Raw genomic sequence first — 26,677 nt, 5'->3', positions numbered from 1 at the left:
TTTATCACATTTATCACCTTTTCCTCCAGAGAACAGTCAGCTTAAAGAAAAAAAATTTTTTTTCAGATGGCCTATCTTTAAAAGGCCATCTGAAATAGTTATTTGAGTATCTCTCCACATACCCTTAGAAAGAGGTATCACCTAAACAAGTTTCAGAATGACAATTTTATGTTGTCATATACAATAGTAGTCTGACAATAAACTACTAGAAAGGAATGAATTGCAATTTGGTTTCCAAGTTCGCATGTGGCAAGGAAATGTTCTCTGTGTAAGCACATTAGCAAATGCCACCTTTAGCTCCAAGAAGAAAAAGACTTGCTGTTGGTATTTTCACGCATACAGGTTTTTCAGTGAACATTTTTTAAGATGGATAAACACAACTACATCATATTCAAGATTGGAAGGTACATAATTTTCTGCCACGTAAAACTTTTTAACCTAAACCAGCAGCATATCAAACAGGAGTTTTAAGTATATCCTTTATCATACATATTTTCAATGTATGTGTATCTTAACTTACTAGGTTGTAGGGCCTTTTCCAAGCCTTCATAATAATGCCAGTTTTCTGCATTGCGCTCAATTAACTCTTTGTATACTTCACCAGCTTCTTTCAGTCTTCCCAACTTCAGTAACATCTCTCCTAAAAACAACACATTAAAGAACTGTGAATTACATGAGAAAACACTGATGGCTTGGGAGTAAAGTTTACAAAACTAAACACATAAAATTGGGCTTAATCATATGTAGATACTGAAAAAGAGGCTTTATTTTTCCAGAGGCATTCACTGTTTATTACCAGTGCTACTTGAAGCTACCACACATATAGCTCAACACAGTTTGGAGCATTCAGTACCTGTGAAAACAAAGATTATTTGAATGCCTGTATCCGAGTGTTTAAAATAGCTATTGGGATTATCTAAGGAACAAGCAACTCTTCTTTTCAGGACTCCAACACTTGACTATATCGCTCCTTACCAGGCTGTTTACTTAACTACACCTATATTTTTCACACCAACTAACCAGTTAAATCACACTGGTTTGCTGCCAAGTAAATTGTTCTACCAGGTCTGGCTTGCATGGAATTCATTTTCTTCACAGCAGCCTGTACGGTGCTGTGTTTCAGGATTTGTGACTAAACATTGGTAACACATCAATGTTTTTGCTACTGCTAAATGGTACGTGTAGAGGATCAAGACTTTTCACCCCCACCAGGGTGGACAGTAAACTGGGGGTGGACACAACCTGGACAGTTAACCCAAACTGGCCAAAGGGATATTTCATGCTAAACAGTGTCATGCTTAGTAATAAAAATGAAGGGGAAGGAGTGTTTGGGCACATGGCCATTGCCTGCAGACTGAACATCAGCCTGCTTGTGGGAGGTGGCGAGTGATTGCCTCTGCAACGCTTGGCATCTGGGTCCTCCCCCCCCCACACCCCCTTCCTCTTTCCTTCACTTAAGCTACCTTTATCTCAACACATGAGTTTTCTTGCTTTTGCTCTTCCTATTCTCTCCTGTCCTGACAAGGGAGGCTGAGAGAAGTGAGTGAGCAGCTGTGTGGGCCTCACCTGCTGGCCAGGGTCAACCCACTACAACTGTGCAACCAACGAGCAGGTGAAGAATACGTGCTATTACACTATGTAATTGTGCATATTCAGAACTCTGTATTAGTACTTTGAATCCAGAAAACAACTGCGGGTTATTTTTAACCAAAAAAAGTCAGCTTCAGTATTCACTTAAATAGGGCAATACAAGTAAGTGCATTAGAAAGCTTAAGAAGGAAACAAGAACTTGATACTTCAGTCAAAAAAAGAAAAAATCAGTGTTTGTACTACAAACAGTATTCTCCATGAGATTAAAACTGGGTTATACTAGCTCTGATTTACAGAAAGCTGCTCTAGTATGAGCAAGCATAATAATCTCTGAGATCTCCTCTGTTCTTGTGTCAACCCAAGTTAAACTACCTACATCCACTCTCCACTTTGGTAGGACAAGTTACTTCAGCACAAAATTATAAATCTGATGTTACCAGTTTCCCTAGAGTAATTGTTTCAAATCAGTTAAAAACATGACCTTTTTTTTCTTTTACTGCTTTATGATATCTAAAAGCCAGTAGCAAAAGTTTAGAACAAAATTGGCTGAGGGAAGAAGAATGACTTACCTTTGATTTCTTCTACTATTAATTTATCACATATTTGCTTTTCATATGTCTCTATATGTTCTAAAGATTCCTGAAATAGATCTGCCTCTCTCATCACTTGATTTTGATATAAAATCAGTTCACTATATTCATAATCTATTTTGTTAGGAGGAATCTGGGGGGGAAAAAAGCAATAGGTTAGTTAACATTTACCTGTACCTCCACTGTATGCAATATTACAGAACACAAGAGTCAGGCTACAGAATATATCAGGTCAACTTATATACCCATTCAAACATTCAAAATGTAAACCTCCCATTATTCACAATTGAATTAGATTCATTCAGGATATCCCTTGTCAGAGAACAGTTTAAAAGAATTCCTGTATTTCTCTTTTCTCTATCACTGTGGTCAGCTAATTAAAAACAGAATCCTTGCCTTCTCTCATACAATTCAATAAAATTTGCAAAGATCTTGGTAATCTTCTCCTTCTGAAGAACTCATGTACTCCACAACAATTTTGACCTAAATTCTGTAGCAGATTGCTGGGATATCACAATACTCAGCATACCAAAAACTCAAACTATTTCCAAGAGCAATGAACCACCCAAATACTGGCCATAGTTTGACATCTAGAAATTTTCAGCCAGGAAACTTGCACTATTTCTCTCTAACCAAGTGTTCTCTGTACTACAGTTCAATCCCCCAGAAAGTACAGTGCACAAGCATGCAAAGAGTGTTTTCAAGCAACAGATAATTATTTCGAGGTCTGCTGCCAGTGGCATACCTAGGACTTTGTCTACAGGCTATAGTAAAACTAGTGGGTCATCCACCTTCCAGTCATACATCAGACACTGAAACAGGATGACATTCACCAGTATTCCTTTCTAGGGGTAACTCCCTAAAGTGTATTTAGGCAATGAAAAGTCTTGCCAGAAGTATAATAATTATCTCATACTAAATGCTCTTCACTAATACACACGGAAGCTACTTCAATTATGATAAAACTGCAGGAACTTCAGAGACCAAATGCAGAAGTCTGCAGACAATCCCCAGCAGATCTATACAAGTTTACTACGTGAAATATACTGCCTCAATAGAAATTGTAGGAAAGACAGTCTAACATTATTTTTTTAATAACAAAAATAGATCAGCAGCTGAACTTGATAAATGTTAATGATTTTCTTTCCCATGACACTACATACTTTTGTTTCTTCCTGAACAAGCAACACTTTGAAGTCACATTGGTCACCAAATGGTTTACTATTCTGTTCCCTGAGTAAAGTTTTTCCTCTGTCTTCTTTAAAGACCCACGTAATTTAATAAACAACAAAAAAACCCCAAAACATTAAACTGATTGAAATTAACATTTCTATTAAAAGAATCTTGTCCTAAAATCACTACTTCCAGCCCTTCCCTAGGCACAGATCAATTCTATGAGATTTAACATTTCTGTTTACATGCTCTTTGAATTTTTAGAGGCAGCTTTTATAGTACTGTGAATTATTAGAAGGAAGATTTCCTTTTAGATAAAAACGTTCTGAAAGACAGCATCGCTAAATAAAACAACGTAAAGAAGTATATATCCAACAATAAGTATCAATTTGGGGGCCGAAAGTAACAGCATTCAAGTGTTTTTTAGTAACTGCTAACATATGATAGTAAATGAAGGCTAACGGAACAAGACTAGACCTTGCACATACTAGAGTCAGCAGGTAGCACGAAATCCTACCCATTTCTTAAAGTCTATTTCCTCTATCTGTAGCTCCATTTCTGTTTCCACCTTTGCTCAACTTTTATCCATACTAAACATTGGAAGTCACTAATAAAAACCTTGTTACCTGGAAGGCATTTTTAACTACTTCACGGAACTGACACATGCAACAGGGGTTAAGCATCAAAGCATGTCTTCCTGCTTCTCCTTACGGCAACACCACAGAACTGAAACTGCAGAGCACCAATTCATTTCTTTCTCCTTCACTTCCTCCATAAAAGTATCTTCCCCTCCAAGACAATACATATATCTAAATTCCACAAGTAGCACAGCTTTTTGGCACATCATGAATTAGTTTTAGGCCTCCAAAACATAGATTACCCCCAAAACCCTTCAAAAAAATATTTAAGAGAAGAAACAGATATCAATAAACCTTCTCGTAGCTTTTCTGACTTGGCTGGACTAACAAAAGAAATTATGAAATGTCAAAAAATCAAATGAACTGCTGCTTAAACATAGGGCAAATCCACCAGAAAGATACTGTGCTTACTGTCGCTCCATTTAAGAAGCCATTTTTAAAAGTACTTTTAAGAAAAGTTCATTTTTTGAAATCTCATCAAGTTAATAATGATTTAAATGTGCAATTCATCAGAAGGCAAGCAGCTTATAACCCCAGTACTTAATCTGAATAATCAGATTGTCCTATAAAGAATAAGTTATTCTATAAAAAGGTTTTTTTCCACACCATTGTTATTGCTGCACAATATATCTTTACTCCTCCCTCCCCCCCAGAAGAGTTATGATTCTTGCACAGGATGTCCAACTTTCTCTTGAACTCAATTCTGCTGTTTTGGAATAAATTTCTTCCTCTCCTGGACCAAAAAAAAAAAAGAATCAACTGTACAACCGCAGATGCCCTAACATAACTGTCACTGAAAGAATGTGACAAGAGGCAGCCAAAACATACCTAAGAGCAGACCCCCAAAACTCCAGAGGTTTTCTGTCCATATCTGTAATTGTGGGCCTGATGCAGAAATTAGGAATAAAATAAAAATTAAGAATAAAAATTTTGTTCTGGAAAAGAAGAAAGGAAAAATGGGACATACAACAGTAAAACAAATTGCATAGTTGTTTTACACCTTTGTTTCCCAAAATTTAAATTCTGAAGTGACTCTTAAATCATTTGATTTAACTTGGACAGCACAGGCTGTTATATTTCCTGCAGTGATGTCTGCATTCAACCTCATAACCTGTTTCTGACTGAAATATTGTCCATCTGGCTAGTTTACAGCTTTCAGATGACAGGCAACGTTGATCTGGATACACTAAGAGACAGAGAATTCACCATTTCCAATGATAACTTAGCCATTAGAATAAAACTGTCAGTGATAAAGAGTGATATATCATTTGAATTTGTTGCTCAACTTCCTGCCACTTGTTCCTTTATTTTTCCCCACTAAGCAATCCTCCTAGCTGTCATTCCTCCCAAAAGCAGTATCTAAACTGTGCTAGAATCACCTAGGTTTTTTCTGCTTACAGTAAACAAAGAGAATCTCTGCCCTTCACTAGACAGCATTTTCTCCAGTCCTCTTATCTTTCCATATTGCTCATTTTCTAGGTTTTTAAAAACAGCATCATCAGGAAGTCTTGATCTCTCACAGTAATCAGTGCTCTATAGAGAAAATCCCTGCTTCTTAGAAATAAGTGTGTTTTTTGCTTTTTCATCCATAAGTCTACCCTGAGACACAATTTTACAATAAGCTAAGTCAATCTAACTACAGCCTGGATCAACAAAGGCAGTTCACTTCCCTCTATTATTCCCCTTCCTCTTTCCCCTCTCACCTCACAGTTGTTCAGTTCAGCCAATCAATCCTTCAAAAGAGTGATTATTTTTCTGTCACTTGGGCTTCCTGAACCAGCCCTCCACGAGTCAACCAGTGCTGCACAAGGAAGCAGTGGGAGCACACAGGAAAAAGTCAGACTGCTGGTTTTGGCAACAGCTTGTAGCTAGATTAGCTCCGTTATTTTGTAATACTGCATCTTCAGATACTCACCTACAACCACTAAAGTGACAGTTCCTTGACCTTTTTCTTAGTTTTACTGCTTGGTTTTGGCTGTTAATTCGTATCTGAATGGACAGAGCTGCCTCAGTAATCCAAGTAAATTAATATGATCACCCTACATCACCATTATTTACCAATTATTGACAGCAGCATTTTACATAACATTCATGTATAATGTTCCATTTACTACTTTATTCATTAACAATACTAGTGAACAGTATCAGGCCTAGTACAGATTGCCATAAAACTCCTTGAAACCATCAGTTTGTTGAAGATTCCCATTCACTAGGTATTTGGAAACCCTTCGTTCTTTCAACCCTCCTTTTAAACCTTGAACAACATCACCCTTTTATCAGTTACATTCAATATCCTATCAAGTCAGTCAAAAAAGTTCATCTATTGAGTTGGAGTGCATACAGAGTACAGAGCAAGAGGGGAGATTTGGAAAGTAAAGCAAGAAGTGTACCTCCTCAAAGATCAATGGAGTATCCTGAACTCAACTGTTTCAAGTGCAGGACTGTTAAATATCCAGAGACCACACAAATAGTACACTTGGGGACTATTGTGGAAGAGCCAAAGTGTGGCAAAATTGAACTGGGAGCTTGCTTGGGCTCTCCTGACTGTTCTGGACCCGACACATTGATTCTCTTTTCCAGTGTTGGGGTCTCTACAACAGGCCTGCACTCCCCAGGTTGCTAGCGCAGCAAAGCACAAGACTCTATTTGCAAGAGAAATGAAACTAATGCGGTGATCCTTATTTTTAGCGTTTGGGGGGACAAAACACAATACACCGCTTAACTGTCTCTACTAATCTTGAAAAAGAGGAAAGGCTTGACACTACTAACTTTCCATAAACTCATGTTGTCCAACATTTGTAGCATATTTGTCCTTTAATGCTTAACCAGCTTTTCCACCATTTGCCTGTGACTGATATTATGCTAATCAGCAGTTAAACAGCTCATCATTCAAGTATGAACCATTTTCCTATTTATGGAAATTTCCCAAATATTTCCAGTTTTACAAAAAAAAAGAAGCATCAGAGCTTGAGATTTTCTCAGGATTTCTTTGTTTTAGGGCAAGATTTAAGACTCTGATAACTTACTAAGTCAGTTGAGTCTGCTGTGCATGTTTACCTATGGCAGATGGTATTTAAATCTGGCTTAGTCACTAGACTGAAGAGTTTTTCATCATGACTGCCCTCAAACAAGCATATTTACACAAAACCTTTTAGAAAAGATATTAACAGCATCACATCCATTCTCTCCAAGGGACCAGTACTACTGTTAAGCCATCTTAGTCCTTGAAAGAGCCTCAATTTCTTACACTTCATTTGCAGTGTTTCCATCTATTATATATTCTAATTCAAACAGTCATTTTAACACTGAACACAGATTGGGCTCTGCCAACTCATTCAAGAACCATGACTTTTTGGCTGTCAAACGCTCATAAAAGATGACCCAATTTTCATTTAAACTTATTGTTTGCAGTTTTTATTCAACACTGAAGTTACAGCTCTTTTGAAATATCAAGCTATATATACCCAGATTGCAACATCCTTTGACCATGATACATGATCAAGACACAAACACTGGTCTCTCCTAGCAATTATTAATTTCCTTTCTTACAGCTAGTCCCATTCTGGCTGGATAAGATCTCAAATGCAGTTCTCAGAAAGGATGCAAGATTTTTGTTCAAAAAACAAAAATCACAATCCATAGATCAGGTAATATCTTAGTACCTGCATGATACTTCCAGCACACCTCCCATGCTGAATGCGTCTATAAACATGATTTTTCTTTCCATGTTACAGAATAATCAACACATCCACTCTGTTCTGTTAATTCAGACTTTATAGTTCTGCATTACCAATAACAGAACAAGGGAATGGTCTCTCTCAAAAAAAGGTTATACTCAGTTATTTTAGCATCGTAACATTTGATTTACTTCAACAAGTTTCAGTAACGCCAGATCTTCTCAAACAAAGAATTTTCAGCTATGCTTTCATGTTGCTTTGTCACCAAGCACTGATTTTAAGTGCATAATATATAGATGCATCCAAAGCAATGAAAAAGTTCCTTTTCACATTCTTTGTAGAGATGTAATGGCATCCAGGCTATGCAGGAGAAAAAGCAAATGAGCACATCCAACACTAAACAGTATTTTCTGAAGTTTTGCCTACTGTAAAGGGACAGGATCATCACAGGTTTTCTTTAGCTACAAGTATCACAAACATTAAGTTACTCTGTTACTCCACATCAGTCTACCCTTACATCCTCAACCCTAACAGCTTATTGTAAGGAGAAGAAGTATTCCTGCATAATTTGCATCAGCTGCTAAGCTCCTAGAAACCTTTCTGCTTAAAGCAGAGCACTCCACAAATAACAGATTTCTTCCTCTTAACCAATTCCTAATTAGTTCTTCTTAATTACAAAAAACTAATTCCTCAGATTCTGTCTCTTATACAGAAAGTGTTCTCCTTCCAGAATAGGAAGTCTTACCTGTTGGGTTTTCCTAAATTCTTCAAGTAGCTTTAAGGCCATATCATAATCTTTTAGTAAGTGGTATGCAATGGCATATCCGATCCAGGAAGCCCGTTGTGTGGGGCGCAGCTGAAGTAGCTGGTATCTTGTCTCCTTCAATAAAAGAAAAGCAATTTAAAGATAACAGAGATGTTAAAAAGGAGTTACTACACCTTTATTATGATTTAACACCAGTCCAGCTAATATTTTAAAAGATCTTTTAAAAGCCCTAGGCAATTTTTTAAATTCTAACAGCATGGGGAAAAGCAGCGCGTTCGTCTCAAATCTGGGGGCTACATTCTACATATAGGAGTCATGCCACAAAGCATAAAATCTACTTGTTGGGACACAAAAGCTGTCATTTTCAAGAGTACCTGTTAAGGGCCTAAATTATTTCCAAAGACAGAGCTTTGAAATCTCAGAGGTTTCCATTCGAAAGCGTGAGCTCACTGCTACTGAAAGAGCAGTCCCACTCTCTTCATGCCCAGTCACAAAGTCTTCATACTGCTGCAGCACTTCAGATCCCCTTTACGAGTCAAATCATATCCCTAAATCAGTTATTGCCTTTTCTTGCATTAGCAAATTCAACATCTCCAGTGAAGGTGACCAACTAATGCCTAAGACCACAATCCAGTCCTCTACTTCACATGAAATAAGAGGATGGAATAGGAACAGGACTTCTCCCTTCCATAGCCAAATCAGTTCAGACATTTTGAAACCACTAACTCTGTTTTTAGACAAATTTTAAGGTTCTATTTATGATAAAATCAGTACTGGCATTCAGGAAATCGGTCATCATGAGGCAAGTTTCCCACATACTCAAAACAAACATGATAGTGTACTTCTCAAAAAAAACACCTTCAGTATACACACCCAAACCGCTGTTTGCAGTACTTCACAATAGTACAGTAAGTACTCCTACTTGATAAGCTTTTAAGTCTTATCCTTTTTATTCTCATTATTTTAGAGAAAAGGGAGTTGAGAACTAAGGTTTTACAAGGTGATCCACAAGTCAAATTGCACAGAATAACAGTACTTCTAGTTCTGTTCTCAACATTATATGGAGCTCTGCTGCAATATGTTTTCACGCTTTCCTGAACAAGAGCTTAAAACACTTTTAAAACAGTAAAAACAAGCAGCAACAGAATTGATTCCAATAAAAGACTTAAGAGTTGCAAAGACAAGAGAATGCTAATAGCAGTAGACAGGAATTCAAAGAGAATACTTACTCTATATCCTTCTAAATCTCTCATCTGAATCTGCAACAAAGAGAGATCTCTCAAGATCTGTAGATTATCCTTATCTAGTTTGAGTGCATTCCGGTAACACTTGATGGCTTCATCGTATTTCTTATCAGAACGTTGCAAAAGACCATAGACGTGCCAACCTAATGCACGTTAAGGAAGACACATTCACAATTTTCACAAAGTAACTGCAATGCATTTGTTACAGACCAAACAACTTGACATCTTCCTTGAAGATCAGCACCCTTACAAATTAAGTTTTATTACTGCAGCCAGACTTGACTGACGTTTTAAAATACTAAATGCTTCTAAATAAGCAATAAAGTCTCCTTTAAAAAATCTTGTCACATCCATAATCCCCCAAAAAATTGTTATGCAAACTAAACAGTCCAAACTCCACAAGACCCAGAAGAGTTATTCCTAGATATGTACTGTTTAAAACATACTACTGTAATTACAGTAGGAATTCTTACTCCTAGAAGTGTCAATACAATTGGTGTACAAGTTTTACTTTTCCTCACTTGCCTATCTAACCTCAATTAGCCTCCAGATTTTACAGTAAGGGATAAACACAGAGCTACACTTTATTCATTGACAAAAGGAAATCTTAGCATTTCTGTGCATCAAAAGTCTTTGTCACATTCTCAGCATCTCAGATTTCCATCAGCAGTGTGTCATTTCAATAGACTTTTCTCACAAGCATCCTTTTTTTATCTTGGAAAAACTCTGAATTCAAAGCATGAAACCAACATGTCATAGCAATGCATTATACCACACGTGTTTACATCAGTCTCCAAAAGTCGTATTAAAAGAAAGATTACTTGACATGATCTACCTTTTGCTACTTGAGGTTACTAGTAGCTCACTAAGGCAACATCTTCCACAGCACTAAATCTGAACTTACTTGAATTTTCAAATTCGCAGTGGCTCAAAAGTTCTCTCAAGAAGCTCTCCCTTGTGCCTCTGAAGCAATAAAACACAGCAAATCTTGGGGAGGGGCACGTGCATCCTTCACTCACTTTCAAGTAAGATGACACAAATAACTCACAGTGCTAATAACCAAAATATTTAAGAGTTCTTATGCTATTGAACTGAAACAAAAGCCAACTTTTCCCTCCAAAGAGAATTATTTCTAAACTTCATATCTCAAAGCTGAGAAACCACATAAAAAATTTAAAGTGGTCGAATTAATCAAAGAAACAGAACTGTAAGTTCCCTCTTTCTTAGAAAGACTCATGCCCTAAATTAAGTTCTAGATATGAAGATATAAAGCAGTTTTGTAATTATCAAGAGTAAAAGATAAAAGACTCCAGGCAAAGAAAAAGACTTCTGAGAATTACGTCTGAAGGAAACTTCTAATATAGAAGCAAGAGACACTGTTTTGCATTTCGATAGGAACACCACATTAATTTCAGCCAGCTGAAGCACACAAACTCCATATGCATCTTTGAGACTGCTAGGAAAGCTGCTATTGCTGCCATGATGATTTAAGACTAAACAGGAAACGGGGACAAAACAATTTTGGATACAGTTACAGCAGCTGGTCCAATACTGCTACTTCTTTCTACAAATCCTGCCTTGCCTATTTGAGTTCAAGTATTCAGGACATGGATCAAAGTTAAATGTAGCATCTTCATATACCTGTCTCGCCTAGAGCAAGACAATTCAGTCCAAAAAAATTTATGTGCACTTTAACAGTGTGCTTAGACTAAGACGATGCTTTAAGTAATTTATCAGGCATCAGCACCATTCCTGGATTGAACTGGTAACCTGGCTTAATCTTTCATAAATCATATTCTTCACCAAGCAATCAAGTAAAGAAAAGCATAAACCCATTCAGAAATAAGTGTATACAGCAGTCAAGACTAAGCATAAGAAATTTTAACAGCTGATACAAACCATCAAAGCACAGTGCCACCAATGTATTATAGTAGACAGCTCTGGGCAGTCTTGCATGTGTTCCTACAGTGTCCTGAGTATAACACGCCACTATCTGAAACATTTATTCTTGAAATAAGTGTAGATCTCTGACCAGATAACTACTCAAGTTATATCCAAAAATGGGTCAGAATTCATGTGTAGTTTGACCAGAAAGTTTCTGGATTTCTAAACAATGTCAGAACAGCCATTTTCCCCCCAATCCTCAATATGGGAAACCTCAGAAGGATTAAAACCTTCTACTCCTCCTCAAACAAGTCAGTACACTGAAGTGACCAGCTGTATTTTAAACACCCTCTACCAGATGCTTTCTAAAAACCACATATGACAAAATACACCAAAAGCACCTTCAAATGTTACCGCAAGAAGTTAAGAATGCATAGATGTATTCCACCTCCTCGAAACCAGCTACTGGAAGGAGGTGACTTCAGCGGCTATCCCCTACCTCTCTCCCTTTAAACCAATCGACAGGCATTAAGCTCACATAAAACAGGAAATGTTAACATTATTTTAGAGAACCTCCCAAGCTCTGCTTATGTAGCACTGAGGCCTTCAAGCTTTCATCAGAACTTCATGGATAGTCTGGCATTAATTCAGTATCAGCTAGCTTGTGCTTACTAGAGAAGTAATTCTGCATAGACAGATTACTCTAGGGGATTCTCTGTAGAGCTGTAACAATATACTTGAATGCAAAAAGTTGGAACTTTTTGCTTTGTCAGAACTAGTTCTAGGGATGCAGCTAAAAAAAACCAAACAGGAACATTTGTGCCTAATAGGATTCAGATGAGTTTACACTTTTTCTGAATTCAGAAAAAAAAATCCTTGTCATCTTCTTAAGGTAAGTTTAATGAGTTAGTAAAACAGTGATAAAAATCCACTAAAACTCATAACCAAAAAAAAATCAATTTTTTTTTTAAACTTGTCCAGGAAGAGCATCCCTTTGACCACCCCATCTGCCAAATCAGATCTGAAAAAAAACACAGATCCCTCCAGCATTTGTAGGGAAGTCTTCTACACAGTTTTAAGAGAGTCAGCATGAAGTGCAGAGAAGAATTAGTGATGCGGATAAATCCCACTCTGGAATTTTGTTTAGGAATCAGAATCCCCCCAAAACTCTCCACTAACTTGCCCAGATTCTTCTGCTCCCTGATTTAAGGCGCAAGACTTCTTACACATAGATTAAAGTTGCTTTGGTATTCCTTAGGTGTTCAGCTTTTAAGATCAAGAAGGTACTAATTATCTTTGATTGCTCTACGGCATACCTCTAGTGATAACCTCCATAAACTTAGAGGTTTTTCCCAAAGTCAAGCTCCCTGGACATTTAATATAGGAATGGTGTAAACAGCGATTCCTTTGTCTTAACTAAATGGCCATCAGAAAGTGTTTGCTGTGATACTAAAGGAAGATTTTTTTTATGTTAAAAACTTAAATATTTCATGGGAAATTTGTCCCACAACATGCAACTCAAATGCATACAGAACAAGTAAGGCATTCTGTGCAAACCTGAAGCAGCCTCCTATCTGTGGCTTAAACAGAAGACAGCTACTCCCAAAGCTCTTGGGTAGCTGTTAAGTATTTCATAGGTATAAACTTTTGGAAGATAAGCTTAGAACACAGTAGTAGTTGTCAAGCCAGTAGACCTAAAGCATTATCTAAAATTCAGTGGCAAAATGGGTATTTTACAGAGCACCTCTAGATTGGATTTCTTACACCTTTTTAAGAGAGAAGAAAACTTTAGAATAGGCCAGATTTTACAAGCCATACCCATTCTCTGCAGAAAGTAGACAGCATAGATGGTCTTTTCCTAAGAGATAAATGCAAAAGGCATTTTTCTTAAATATTCTGAAAAATTGTAGAGAGGAAAATAAAACCTTATTTCAAGTATTTGATTACCAATTAATATTCACTGTACACACCTTAGACTTTTTTTATACAGAGCACATTATGAACTTGAAAAGCATGTACTAATGTAGCAACTGCAGAAGTGAGAACTCTTAGCAAAAAGATCAAGTTTTGTATTACAAAGGATACAGACATGACTCTTTACATCATTACGAAGTCCTTTACGAACAAATTCATATGCTTCTTCCTTCTTCCCTAAGCAGTTCAAGGTCAATCCTTTCATCGCGAGCGTCTCTGTAAGAAATATCATATACTTATGTTTCTGACTTCCCATATGCCAGTTTCACAATGCAGATATCCTTTGAAGTTGTTACACAGTAAAGTTCCCCATTAAATGATAGATTTAGATCAGGGTAGTAGCCTAGCACAGCTGAAGACTGTTATATGGAAGCATTTCCCTTCTTGAAATTGGTCTTAAAAAGACCACTGCAGAGCATCATACAGATGTGATGAATACAGACAACACAAACTTTATTAATAAAGGCATTTAACTGGCTTTAAGGGAGTTATCAATAAGCTAAAGCAATTTTAGAGAGTTTCTCAATGTGTGTTGAAGTTCCAGGTAGGCAGAACAAGAAAAAAATTCATTAGGTTGTGTCATATTGTAAGAAACAGATCTCTGTCACAGTCAGCTCCACTATTATCAGGTTGCTTACAAAGCATTAGTTAAGAGGACCATATTTCCTGCTACAGTATTTTGAGGGTAAGAGATCTTCTCAAAGTAGCAGCATTTTAGTCAACATTGAGAGGCACAAGATACCAAATAATACATTGATATGACTATTGCTCCCTCTCTCCCCCATTCTTCAAGTAGCACTGTGGGAAAGAAGTTCCATGTAACACACACACTATGCCTGAAAGCTGTTCCAGATTCATATTTCAGTTTTTTTGCTGAATAAAAGACCACTTAGTTTTGGCCCCTGCGAGAAGATTAGTCACATTTTCATCATAGTACTCTGCTTTTCCTCGAGCTGCAACCTTTTCCCCAGTATTAATGGCAAGAGCCCATCATCTCAAGTTCAGCTGTAACAGCAGTTTGAAGTTTCATTGATAGACCTGTTTTAACACCATTTTCTGTAAAGTACACCTAAAGTGAATGATGACCCAACAAGAGCCAAGGTTTTTGTTTTGTTTTTAAGTTGTCCTACGTGCACACTGCAAGAACAGAGAAAGCTAGAATGATACCTTCCCAATAATATCAGGAAGCTTGGAAAAGAATATCCCTGCTGTGGGAAGGAGGGCAAACTACTCCTACCTTCCCACAGCAGGGAGATAACTGTCCAGCCACAGCAATCCATCTGTTTGCCACCTTCTCACTACATTTTTCAAATTCCTTGTCTCTGAAGCTAAGTGTGACAACAGTGCAGCTTCCCATCAGATCATTTCATTGGCTTAGTTCTGCTTCAGCTGTTCGTTCCAGGCTTTGCTCCCAAGCTTCAAAGCCGTTAGTGGCTCAGAGCCCAAGTAGTATGTGGACTGCCAAGTCAGCTAGTTGTCCTGGAAAAGTTTAAGAGGCAGCAAGAGCAGAAAAGACCGAGATGTATACTGAGATGTTACAAAAACACAAGTGCTAGGAGAGACAAATGCATTAGGTCAGAGCTGGACAAGCCACTCTAGCTTTGAGGCAAGACGAGAACTGTACTTTTATCTCTAGGGAAGCAATGAAGACAACGAAGAAACAGCAGGCGCTGGTGGAAGCATGAACAGGATTAGTCGGCTATTTTGCCAAGATTTGACAGAGTCAAATAGGAAAATAATTTTACTGACACAGTACATGCACACTCAGTGTTAGGTTGCTTCAACAGCAGACAAAAAAGAAAAATTCACTGTATCAGAAGGAAAGATTGGCTGAACCATGCAACAGAAATCCTGTAATACAGTAAGACTAGAGCATCTTACTGAGGATTAAGTTCTGACAGATGTAAACAGAAGCAACATTTTGCCGTCCCATTTCCTACAATATTTATCAGAACAGGATCTCCAGATTCTGTCCTTAGCTTCAAGTCTTAGCAGCAACAGTATTACGCTTAACTTCGCTCCTTATGAGTAGCAATTTGGTATGGAGTACAGAAAATTTTACAAGTATGAACTTAAAAAAAAGCAAGATTTCAAATTCATTAGCAGACTACCTTCATGTAATAGTCAAAAAAAGGCTGGGCTTGCTATTAAATAGGAATGTAAGAAAAACCCACACTAGCATTCTGACCTAGAAACCTAGAAAGGCAACTTACTTGGAAGCTTCACTTAAGTGTGCTTCCACCATATATTTTGATCTTCATCATGCCACCACACAGAAGTGTTTGACTGAGCTAGGGTGAAAACTTGGTCTGAATGCACAAAGACTGAAAATCCAGAGTAGTTCTTCAGTCATAAGGACAGAATCATACTCAGCAAGAGGCTCCTTTGTTTCCCAATAGTATGGAATAGACTGATTTTACATTCAAGCTCATGACAGGAAAAAAAGAAAAACACGTTTTCAGTCTGTAGTTACCTCCATGTTCAGCAAATTTCGGGTTAGAGAGGATCATCTTGCAGAACTTGAGTCCATTTTTGTATTGTTTTTGTTCATAGCATTTCTGGAAAAAAGGTGGAATACAATCACTGAAATGCATTTAAAAACAGAGTACCTTAACACAGTATTACAAATGCACTAGTTCTTTCAGTAAGGTATGGTAATCAGATCACTAACAAGCTCTAGCTGAATATGACTATTCATACTACATTGCCTTTTTCAGCATTCAGAACAGTATCTACCTTCATTTACATGCAGCCAACGCTCTACCTCATGGTCTCCTTTTTACAAGAAGTTAGTAATTCCTTTTCAACAGAAATAGGAAAGGCAAGTAGGAATCTACTTCAACTCAGAAATTCTTAAAATAGAGAACCAAGCTAGAAATCTTGACTCAACAGAACTTTTGAGAAGAGTTAGTGTTAAACAGCCTAGACACTCCCTTCAACATCCCATTTCCCTGGCCTAGTGACCCCCCAGAATAAGAAGTCTCAGACAGAAGACTTTCCTTCTTAACGGTATAGACTTCTGCGAGAAAGACAGAAAGCATGAAGTAGGCTAGACCTATTGTAACAAAAAAAAAAAAAAGAAAATCCAGGGAGAGAGAATTTACCTGGGCATTGAAAAAAAAAAATAAATCTAATTTCTGACTGGAATAGTAAAGCTAAGGGCTACTTTTATATTTATTTAGGGTACCATTTACCTAATCACTAGGTAAACTGGCAAACAATGCGGTTCCACTATGGGAACACAAGGGAAAAAAGAAAAACAAAAACATGTGAACCTGGGTCCCTTTTTTTCTTTTGAAAGATATTACTTGATGTTAACAAGTCATTAAGGTCTTAGTAATTTAAATTGATTACTGATCACTACAGATGGTCAATTTAAAATAAAGTTACTTAAGCCTGTTAAAGGCATGCTTTTATCAGTAAGCATGAAAATGATGTAAGGTCTTCTTAACTTGAAGAAAAAAAAACCAAACCAGGCATAACTTGACACCATTTTCAGTTAATAAGGTGTATCGCCCTGCTGTAATTTGAACAGGTATTCTCAGGAGAAACTATGTCATTTCAGTTATGTGCTTGAGTACTTTAACTGTCTCTCATAGATCACTCCCACTCCATCAATCTTCCAGGAGAGACGTAAAATCTTTGTTAAATTAATGCAGAGTGTAGTAACTCCTTCGCAGTCATAATACATCATCACATAGCTTCCCAGGGTACAAGCAATACAGAAGCATGCCTATGTTCACTTTCAGGTAATTGGCTAAGGTGCCAGAACAAGAGTCCTCCTCCAGCCTGTGGGAAAGGGTTTAATTGCAGGCAGTTTTTAAGCCTTTGTTGCCTGAAACTCAAGACACTTGCAGTTAACCATGATTAAGTGGAGACTAAGTCACAGAGTAATTTAGGTCAGCAGAAACCTTTGGAGGTCACCTAAATCACCCCTCAAAACAAAGGGGAGCTAACCTTGATATTAGAACAGGTTGCTCTGCCTGGCTGACTTCTGGCAGGATGGCCAGGGAGTTCCCATCAGAGGCACACAGTTATACTATGGCAATTAACATTTAAACAGCAGCAACAAAAGAGCTTTGAGAACTAGTTTCCAGAGCTTTATCAGAAATAATGCAGGTTGCAGCAAAACTCGGAGTCCCCTCTAGGATAAGGTCAAATTCTTCCATTCATCTATTTTTCCTTTCTTAACATAAGATGTTTAGTATTATTTTTAAAGAATCATAAGAAAATACCGATGTTCTAAGTATGCTTTCTAAATTTATTCAGGTATGCCTAAAAAAGTAACAGAATAGTCAACATTCATCCACGATTTTACAGCTCTTGCAATGTTGAGTGAAACTCCAAATATACAGCAATGCTTAACCATAGAACAGTAGCTATTTGAGTCGAGTATGCACTTAAAATAGATCCACTACTTGAGGAAATCGTATCTATTATCCTTGTTCCAACATTTTTATCCTATAGAGTTCAGTCTCAGGCCTAAAATAAGAACTGAACTTCAATAATTATAGACAAATTTGAAATTTTTGGAGGACAAAAAAGATCACATTTTCCAAAGGCCAACAGACAGATGGGAGAGAGAAGTTAATGCTCTCCACTGAGAAGCACAAGTACAACATTCACAGTTGTTTGGCTTGCTTATAGACAACCAGCATACTTATACTTGTCAATAAACAGGTTAGCTCAAAACCAGACACAAACCACAGCATTTCTTGCCCAGCTGCTAGTTACTAGACAAAAGAGGGACTGACTACAGAAACATAATGATTCAGTATGAAATACAACTTTATACAATTGCACTGCTCATGGGACAAGCCTTGCTGGTTAGTCAGAAGGTGACTTCCCAGCCCTGCTCCCTCCAAATATACACACACATGCATTTGTAAACAAGTTATGTATTTATACCAATACATTGGTATACGTTTAATCCAATGTAAGAGAAGCAGACTTTGCTCAGCAAGACAAATTGACTCTCATCAACTTACACAGATATACTGAAAGGCTTACAGATTCAGTTACATGGACAAGCCCGGGGCTTTAAAGCATCCAAACATCATGAATGGACTGTTTTAAACTTCTCTCTGTCCAAAAAATGTGAATAAGCACACTGTGCTCCACCTGTGTATTGTTTACAGGAGACCAAAGGTTGATGCCATACAACACCATCTCATTCTGTAGTACAGACGGGAATTTCGTAGTTGAGAAACCTGATGTCTCCATATGTATTCTCAAGTTTTGTACTAATCACGACAAATAATAGCTAAAATGTGTTCATTTGTGTCTGTCCCACTGCATTACATCTTTGGTATATTAAAAAAAAAAAGCAAACCCCACAAAACCCAGCATATTAACTTGATCTTTTAAACAGCCTTATCTGTTGTGCTTAATGTGAGCTCCCCATCACCCTTTTATGGCAATAATTTCCTGCTAAAACTAAAGCCAGATCATGAACGTTTACATGCTTGAAACCTCAAAGGGAGATTTTGGCAAGGCCAAAATGTTATCCAGAACTTCTGCTACCAGATGTTCCTGGAAGGATGTTACCTCCTCTGGCAAACATCTCATCCTGGTTTATTCCCTTTTTCAACACTAACTCAGAGATACAATCCACTTGTAGACTTTGCCATACAATTAAGCCAGACATCATTTTAGGTGCTTTCAGGTAAGTATCAAGTGCATCTACATAGAGGTCAAATAGGCACAGCATCTAGGAAGTAACTATAAAGCTAAAAAATACTAGTAACAAAGATACAACAATGAAGAGCAAGAGGAGACTTTAATCCCGTATTACAGCACTTTGCTGCTTCTAAAGGAACTTCCATTCACAAATTCCAACTTATTTTTTTGTATCATGCCATCTTTTTTTTAGAGACAAAACCCCTCCTACTACTAAATATAAACAGCATCAGGAATCTGAATGGCTCGCTAACATTACTTATAAGCCAGAAGGAATTCACCTATCACTACTCAATCACATTTGCCATTTACATGTAAATTATGTTTAACTATTTGCAACATCAGGTTAGTAAAGGGATGCTTTTATGGACTACACTTCCCTAGACAAAGCATTTGCCACTTAAAAAAAAGGTCTTGTATTGAGAGAACAGCTATGCTTTTCACGTACTGAAGACAGAATTTAATACACAGATCAGCCATTTTATGGCTGAAGAACATCTCATTATGGCCCTCAGACATTAATGCTCACTTCTGAGAAGCCATCTAGCAAAAAAGGCTCAGCTGACTGCTCAAAGAGAAACTGCAGTTGCAGCAACCAATTCCCTTCCTCACACCTTGTTGTCCCTACTGCCTCTGAATGTACTGAAGTGACATATTATTTCATAAACCATTTTCATACAAAGGCTGAATAAAATGTAGTATCACTTTCGAAGAAGGACAGGTATCACATCAAACCAAAAAGTAGTGTTAAGCATGGCAACCAGGCTTCCTTGATCAACTTAAATGTTTTAATAGTTTTAAGTTGTTTAAGATGGTCTATGACTATAACAGAGCTGCAGCAAAGAAGTTCAATCCAAATGAGACACGCTACATATGTTCACCATGAGACTGGTCAAAGTGGGCTTATAAGAACAATGGGGACAGACTTTTTAGCTGGGCCTGTTGTGATAGGACAAGAGGTAATGTTTTTAAACTAAAATAGGATAGATTCAGACTAGATATAAGGAAGAAATTTCTTTTACAATGAGGGTGGTGAAACACTGGAACAGGCTGCTCAGAGAGGTGGTAGATGCCCCATCCCTGGAAACATTCAAGGTCAGGTTGGACAGGGCTCTGAGCAACCTGATCTAGTTGAAGGTGTCCCTACTCATTGCAGGGGGAGTTGGACTACATGACCTTTAAAGGTCCCTTCCAACCCAAACTATTCTATGATTTTATGTGCAATTTTCTTTAATAACAATACTGCAATTTGGAAGTTGGTTTTGCTGTCTCTTGACAAGAACTTGTCAAACACTAAATCTAAACCACTGCCAGCAATTTAACACTGTTCTCCGATTCTACCTGTGCAGCCCACGTTCTATTAATACAGGTCTGCACATCAATAGGCTGCCTCACCAGAAACATGCTGGACCATCAGAACCACGAATAAAAAAAGGAAAATAAGCATTTCAACTGATTTAACCATTTCTAAGTAGCTGAATAAAAACGGCTTCAAGCTTTCCAAGAACAATACCATTTAAGTTTATTATAGTCTTCCCTGCTATTGTACTTCCATATAATCCTGCTTGCAGACCTCTCGGCACTCAACAGAGTTTCAACATTCTTCTTGCCAGGTAGCATCTTCTCTCTTATTGCCAAGACTTTGGTGCAGAACTCCGGTGGTTTTGGCAACATCCAGAATTCACTTAAACAAAATTTTAATCTTATGTTCTCAATACTTACACCTTGTTTTCTAAACTGTGTGTCTGCTGTGTAACACCAATGGGGGGGCTGGGTAAGGAAGAAACCCAAGAGCTAAATGGGGAACATCAGCACCAAGAGAAAAAGACAAGGCTTACACATCAAGCCCTATGGAGAGAATTCTGGAAGTCAGTTGTGCTGGAAATCTGTCCAAGCCACAATGGTGATCAAGTTCAGTAATAAAAAACCCTCAAAGTTATCACTGACTGATCAGCAATTTTTCCCGGGAGCTATCTGACAAGTATTTAGGGGCTGTCCAAATTATTAATACACATTTCTGACCAAAACCAGGCACAATCAATACAGGAACATCAGCATACCTGTCAGTATTCTTCTTAATTAGCATTTAACACTTGGACTTTTTAAAAAGCCTTGTTTTATTTCACATCTATAAAACAATGTCATCTGCATCTAACAGACAATCGATGTTTCTCACAGCAGCTGATGAAATTAGTTATCCAAGTACCTTAGATTTTAGGCAGAATTCAGCATATACTGTTCCTATGCTAACAAATAATAATTACTAAATTATTCACCAGCTTGATAGCTACGTCTGACACCATCTTGTTTGAATTATATATGATTAAGTTCCAAAAGAGTTCAGCATCTATGTTGGAAATGCTCCTTGTATCATGAAATATTTGGCTACTTTGCAATACTGACACCGGAAAAGAAAGCATCATGATACTATTAAATTTCAGAGACAGACTAGGGACCTGTGCATGAGGTTCCCCAAACAGCAGCCCTCTCTCCACACTGATTTCAGTTCACTGATGCTTGAGAGAACGGAAAAAAAAGTATCAACTGGAAGTGGCTTCAGCTTATGGAGGCCAGGGAGAAAGTTCATTACCCCTTTCCCATTATCACAGCATCTTAGATTTCTAGTCCCAGGACAACCCTTCCAATGTATCAACATGTTCTTCTATCCCTTCCCCCAAGCCCTACTGATATTTTATATATGTACAGCCACCCCCTACTCTCTCCTGGTAAGGGTGGTTAACCTCATCAGCTGAGATAAAAGAAGATGAAGACAACCTAGCTCCAGCTTTGCTTGCTTCAGTTGTCAAAATGGACAGGCCACATCTTCCCCAGACCTGGGGACTTGGCAATGCAGAACAGTGCTGAGTCAGACCACAGACAGTGTTGTACAATAGAACAAGCAGCCAGTATCACGTACAGTGTTAACATTTTGATCAAAAGTACTAATGTACCAGTAATATCTAAGCTTTCACTATCCTGATTCTCTGTATACAAAAGCATTTTCTCCTTTAACCAGCTTTTTCCAGTTACTTAAATCTACAGAACACAAAAAACATACTTCCACCTGCATTCTGTACAGTAACAGTCATAACCACTGCTGTTTGTATTCTGTATTATTGACAGAGTAAAACTGATACTGTATTTATCGGAAAGAACATGTGGTGATAATAGAATGTTATTTTGACATTTGTTGTCAGGGACATCTTTAAAAGCCCTATAAACTATGCCTCTTTTTAAGGAGGCAGCTCATTATTAAAACACTTGCCTTAAATTAAGGCCCAGTCTAATTCTGCACGGTGCACACACACTCAATACAACTTGAATCCCTAGAATAGCCTTTGCTTCAAAAGGGCAGAACCAAGAGAATATGCAGTAGAAAGAGCTCTTGCTTGTAAGTACTTAGCACCTGTAACTTTCTCAGTATTCGAGTTGGTACTCCAGCCTTTATGAACATACATATGCCTCTGCAAAGCAGAAACCACAACAGCAACACTAGAAATTAGACCAGTCATAGCCCCATCATACATTTTCAACTAGTTTTTAATCTGCACTTTGTGTAGAAGTACTGAAGAGACCAATCTGCAACATCTCCTGGGATGAAACTGCAATTTGCCTAGCAAGAACTCAGACTTAGCAGGTGCTCCACAAGCTAGTGGAACTGCATCTGTGAGCAGTTAAGCAAACAAAACCATCAGCATCAGCACTGTTTTGTGAGACCTGATACACATGCACATATAAATCTCAGGCTTTAAAAAAGTTATGCTTTTATTTAGACATCTTAAAGCAAGTTCAAGGCAATTACTGATGCAAGCCTTAAACACTAACTTCATCTCAACATCCCATTAAAGATTTCACGGCAATTCAGACAAAGAAGTTGCATGAATCATAACAGCTCAAGCCAGAGATCAGACCCACCTGGTACAGGCCACTAGAGGTAAGATGCAAGTGTCAGATGCATAGGGAGAGGCTTATGAGTAAGACAAGTGTTATTACAGTTCTCACCAGAATGTTCTCAGCCTCCGGTTATTTGTGCCTCACCAATCCTGAGCCAAAGGGTATGTCTTCACACACTCAAAAAACTGACGGGCTTCGCCCCCGCACACCCTGAAGCAACTAGAACTTTTCATAGCTACCACATCTTGCAGCAAAGGGTTCCACAGTATAACTACCTTTTAAGAACTTTCTGTTTGGAGCCTGCTTCTTTGCAGCCACCATTTCTACCAAAATGAAAACTAGGCATGATAGCTTGAAAATAGGTAAGTTCCTACTTAACTTCTCCAGATTGTTTATAATTTCAGAATCTTCTATTAAGTTCTTTTTCCTTCAAGAAGGTAATTTCATGCATGCATCCTTCTTCTGAGGAGGCTCAGGGGCAGGACCAGGGAAAACCTTACACACACAGCATTGCAAATGTAGACTTACAGCGTACTTCAGCAGTGGTGTAACAGCATTCTTCTTTTCCCAGGATTCACCAGCTTTCAACTACTGTACAAGGAAATTATTCTAACAGAACCTCAAAAATCCCTAAAAATCTCAAATCTTAGGGGCAATCCAGCTCACAGCCCATACTAGCTCTATATTAAATTAGGATATCCAAGTCTAACATTCATCTGCAAACAATTTTACTTGCTATGACCCAGCTTACTCCAGAAACACGAAGCACTTCTGCACATTTTCAGGTGGCCTTCACTTCTTGTGCCATGAGTAGTTTAGTACCACTGAACTCTCCTTGCCGTTCATCACTTGTTCTGTTCAATATAACCATAGGCAATTAAGAAAGAGGTCCAGCACAAAACACAATGGGACTTAACTCTGAAAAGTTATTTATTCATATGGGAACTTTCCTCAAAAAAAAAAAAAAAAGAGTCCAGAGTGAATAACCAACCAACACCATTCCATGGAAGCCTGCTTTATGAGCCTTTCACGATGCCCTTTACAAATGCCTTTTGAAAAATTAAACCAGGAATATTTATTTGGGATAAAGTCTTCTCCAAATCAGACTCCCTTAAATCACTGACAAACGTGAAGCATGATTTTCCTTTATGAAAGTCTTACTGACTCTTACCATTAGTCTATTATCTATCCTCCACAATTCTGTCATTTTAGTAGTCTGCAGCTGGCCAAGCATCATCACCACCTCTTTTGAAAGTCATTATCAAGGAAAAAGCCTACACTCTTCCTATGCTGCCCCTCCTTAGCAGCACAAGTAACAACTGCACCACAGATCAGTCTCACTAGTTACACCAGAAAATTTTTACTGACAGTTCGATTCTCCTATCTTTAAAGGAAAGGATCTTTAACAGAGACTTCAAACATCCACTACACCACCAGTGGATTACAATGGCTACCTCAGCTATGTTATTAATGTCATTTGGGAGGCACTGATTAGCATAGCATCATACCTTCCCAATTATTGAGTTTAATACTTTGGTAACTCCCCCACATCATTACTAGGAGACTGACTATTTGCATGCTTATAATCCATCATTATTTCATTAAATAAAATAAAAAACAACCTTTTAGAATTTTATGAGTAAGAATTAACTCCCACAAACAATTGCATATTTATCTCTTATCACAGAAGAAATCTCAAGATTATTGTAGAAATCAGGGAACAAAAAGAACACTACAGAGAAGCTGAACAACTCCTCAGAGATAGGGCACTTCAGATAATTTCTAAGATTTCCTCACCCAAAAAAGCAGAAGATACATGTCTGAATGAACTAAGCGGCAACAAGTCACTGCTACAAAGGGATATACTTGCAAACTTTCTGTATTTAATTACCTCAAGTCACACAAGAGTGAATGGCTAAACTGGTCTCATTAAGAGTAATGCCTCATACCTGAAGAGGTACTAGGACTTAGTTCTCTCATAACAGGACAAAATATTCACAGGCTAGCCCTTCCTCAAGGGAAACACATTTGCAATTAAAGCAGCAAACCCTATTTTATGCAACAATATGTGAAATTCACTAAACAAAAAAAAATCAAAGCATTAATTTTTTACAGGCATGATACTATCCACAGTTATATTAGGCATGAAACAAACAGCAGACAATACCTTACACTGTGATACTGGGCCAACACCAACAGTTATTACAAGACACTAAGCATTTCCGAAAAACAAAAACTATTTGGCAAGTAAGCCATGAAAGTATGACAACCACCCCATGACTTTCCTCTAAAGCACTTGTAAGAACTACTACCATGCCCTGTCCAGACAGGGATGATTTGATTCCACAGAGCCAAAGCTTAAAAATAATTTTAAGATGAGACATAGTTTATAATCTGGGTTCTCAGGTGGAGGGGAAAAGAAAAAAAAAATCAAAGCTGCTTAAACAGAAACATACTCTGAAAGCAAGCTTACAACTCTGTTTTAAATACACAAAATAAGAGCCACCTAAGCTTACTAGAAGTAAACATGAAATGCGTATAACCAAACTTCAATGTTAACAACAAGCATTTTCAAGTTACCACATGTACATGTTTATTTTAGATTGCATCAGCTCATACAACATTTTAAGTGAATGGTGCAGAAGACTGATTTTAAGTGGCAAGAAACACAGGAGCATTCCTGTGCTAATTCTTCTTTATGGATGCCTTTCTCTTTCCATAAAGGGGGAGCCAGGAAGCTTTCAAACACTTCCTCCATGCCTTCTGTGAGACTGAGAAGTGAAAGAGAAGAGCCTGAAGTTGCTCAGCCCCTCTCTCTCAAGCAACATCACACCTGTAAGCACCATCAGAGCTCCTGGGGAAGAGCACTACTCTGAGAAAAAGCCCCTGTAGAAGAGTGGAAGTAAGGGTGAAGAAACAAAACAGACCTGGAAGTCAGGACAGCAAAAAGAAACAAGCTCTAGCACTACCTTACAGTAGTACTGACAAGCTAGAACTATTACCAATGCTGCAATTGCTATTAGTTCCCTAATCACATCACAGCTAGTTTTAAGTCAGCTTGTTCAAGTACTGCCAAGCATGCAGGCACACAAATTGATGTGGCTTAGAAACTATTTGCTCAGCTTCTTGAGCAGACTTCACAGCTTACACTGAACTCCATGAGGCCACACTAGTTTGGGCAGCTCTGTAAGCTCGGTTTGCTGTTATGTGGGCATCTCATTCAGACTGTCGATAACCTGTCTCACATGTTACATACACACAACAAGTCACTGACTCCTAAGTAATTCTCATGATCTCCAAATGAGTTTCCCATTTCATAACTGCTAATTCTCCACAGAGTGTTTGTAAAAATACTTAGTCTTAATATATGAGTATAGTTCCTTCACATCTGTTCCAAGCAATTAAATCACTACATGCTTGTAAAGTCTTAATATCCCCCCCCCCCATTTTTAAAATGCCCATAGCACCCCTAGTAATTTCAAGTATTCTGGCAGTGCCAAAGTAGGCAAAAGCTGCTTCAATCAAAGAGCCTTTAGCACTACGAGCTATACTACTATGCTAAAATAGT

General features: G+C 37.9%; 1 protein-coding gene across 7 annotated transcripts in view; it reads right to left on the bottom strand.

Annotated features, from left to right (window-relative positions):
* The window catches only part of NAA16 (N-alpha-acetyltransferase 16, NatA auxiliary subunit), a 72,802-nt gene that overhangs the window by 43,733 nt on the left and 2,392 nt on the right, over nucleotides 1-26,677 (bottom strand). For 6 of the 7 annotated variants that reach the window (XR_012652918.1, XR_012652919.1, XM_075046109.1 and 3 more), the window contains exons 2-7: nucleotides 16,010-16,094; nucleotides 13,648-13,752; nucleotides 9,664-9,821; nucleotides 8,414-8,548; nucleotides 2,160-2,313; nucleotides 521-640 (exon numbers count right to left, since the gene is read on the bottom strand). Coding sequence is in view for 5 of the 7 variants with exons in the window: in XM_075046109.1 (XP_074902210.1) it covers nucleotides 521-640; nucleotides 2,160-2,313; nucleotides 8,414-8,548; nucleotides 9,664-9,821; nucleotides 13,648-13,752; nucleotides 16,010-16,094 (757 nt within the window). In the remaining 2 variants the exon portion in view is untranslated. Of the gene's footprint in view, nucleotides 1-520; nucleotides 641-2,159; nucleotides 2,314-8,413; nucleotides 8,549-9,663; nucleotides 9,822-10,582; nucleotides 12,509-13,647; nucleotides 13,753-16,009; nucleotides 16,095-26,677 lie in introns of those variants that run through there. The other variant, XM_075046111.1, reaches the window with a different exon arrangement.

The sequence above is a fragment of the Buteo buteo genome, chromosome 14, assembly GCF_964188355.1.
Source record: "Buteo buteo chromosome 14, bButBut1.hap1.1, whole genome shotgun sequence".
Taxonomy (NCBI): Eukaryota; Metazoa; Chordata; class Aves; order Accipitriformes; family Accipitridae; genus Buteo; species Buteo buteo.
This window is presented reverse-complemented; position numbering and strand designations above follow the sequence as displayed.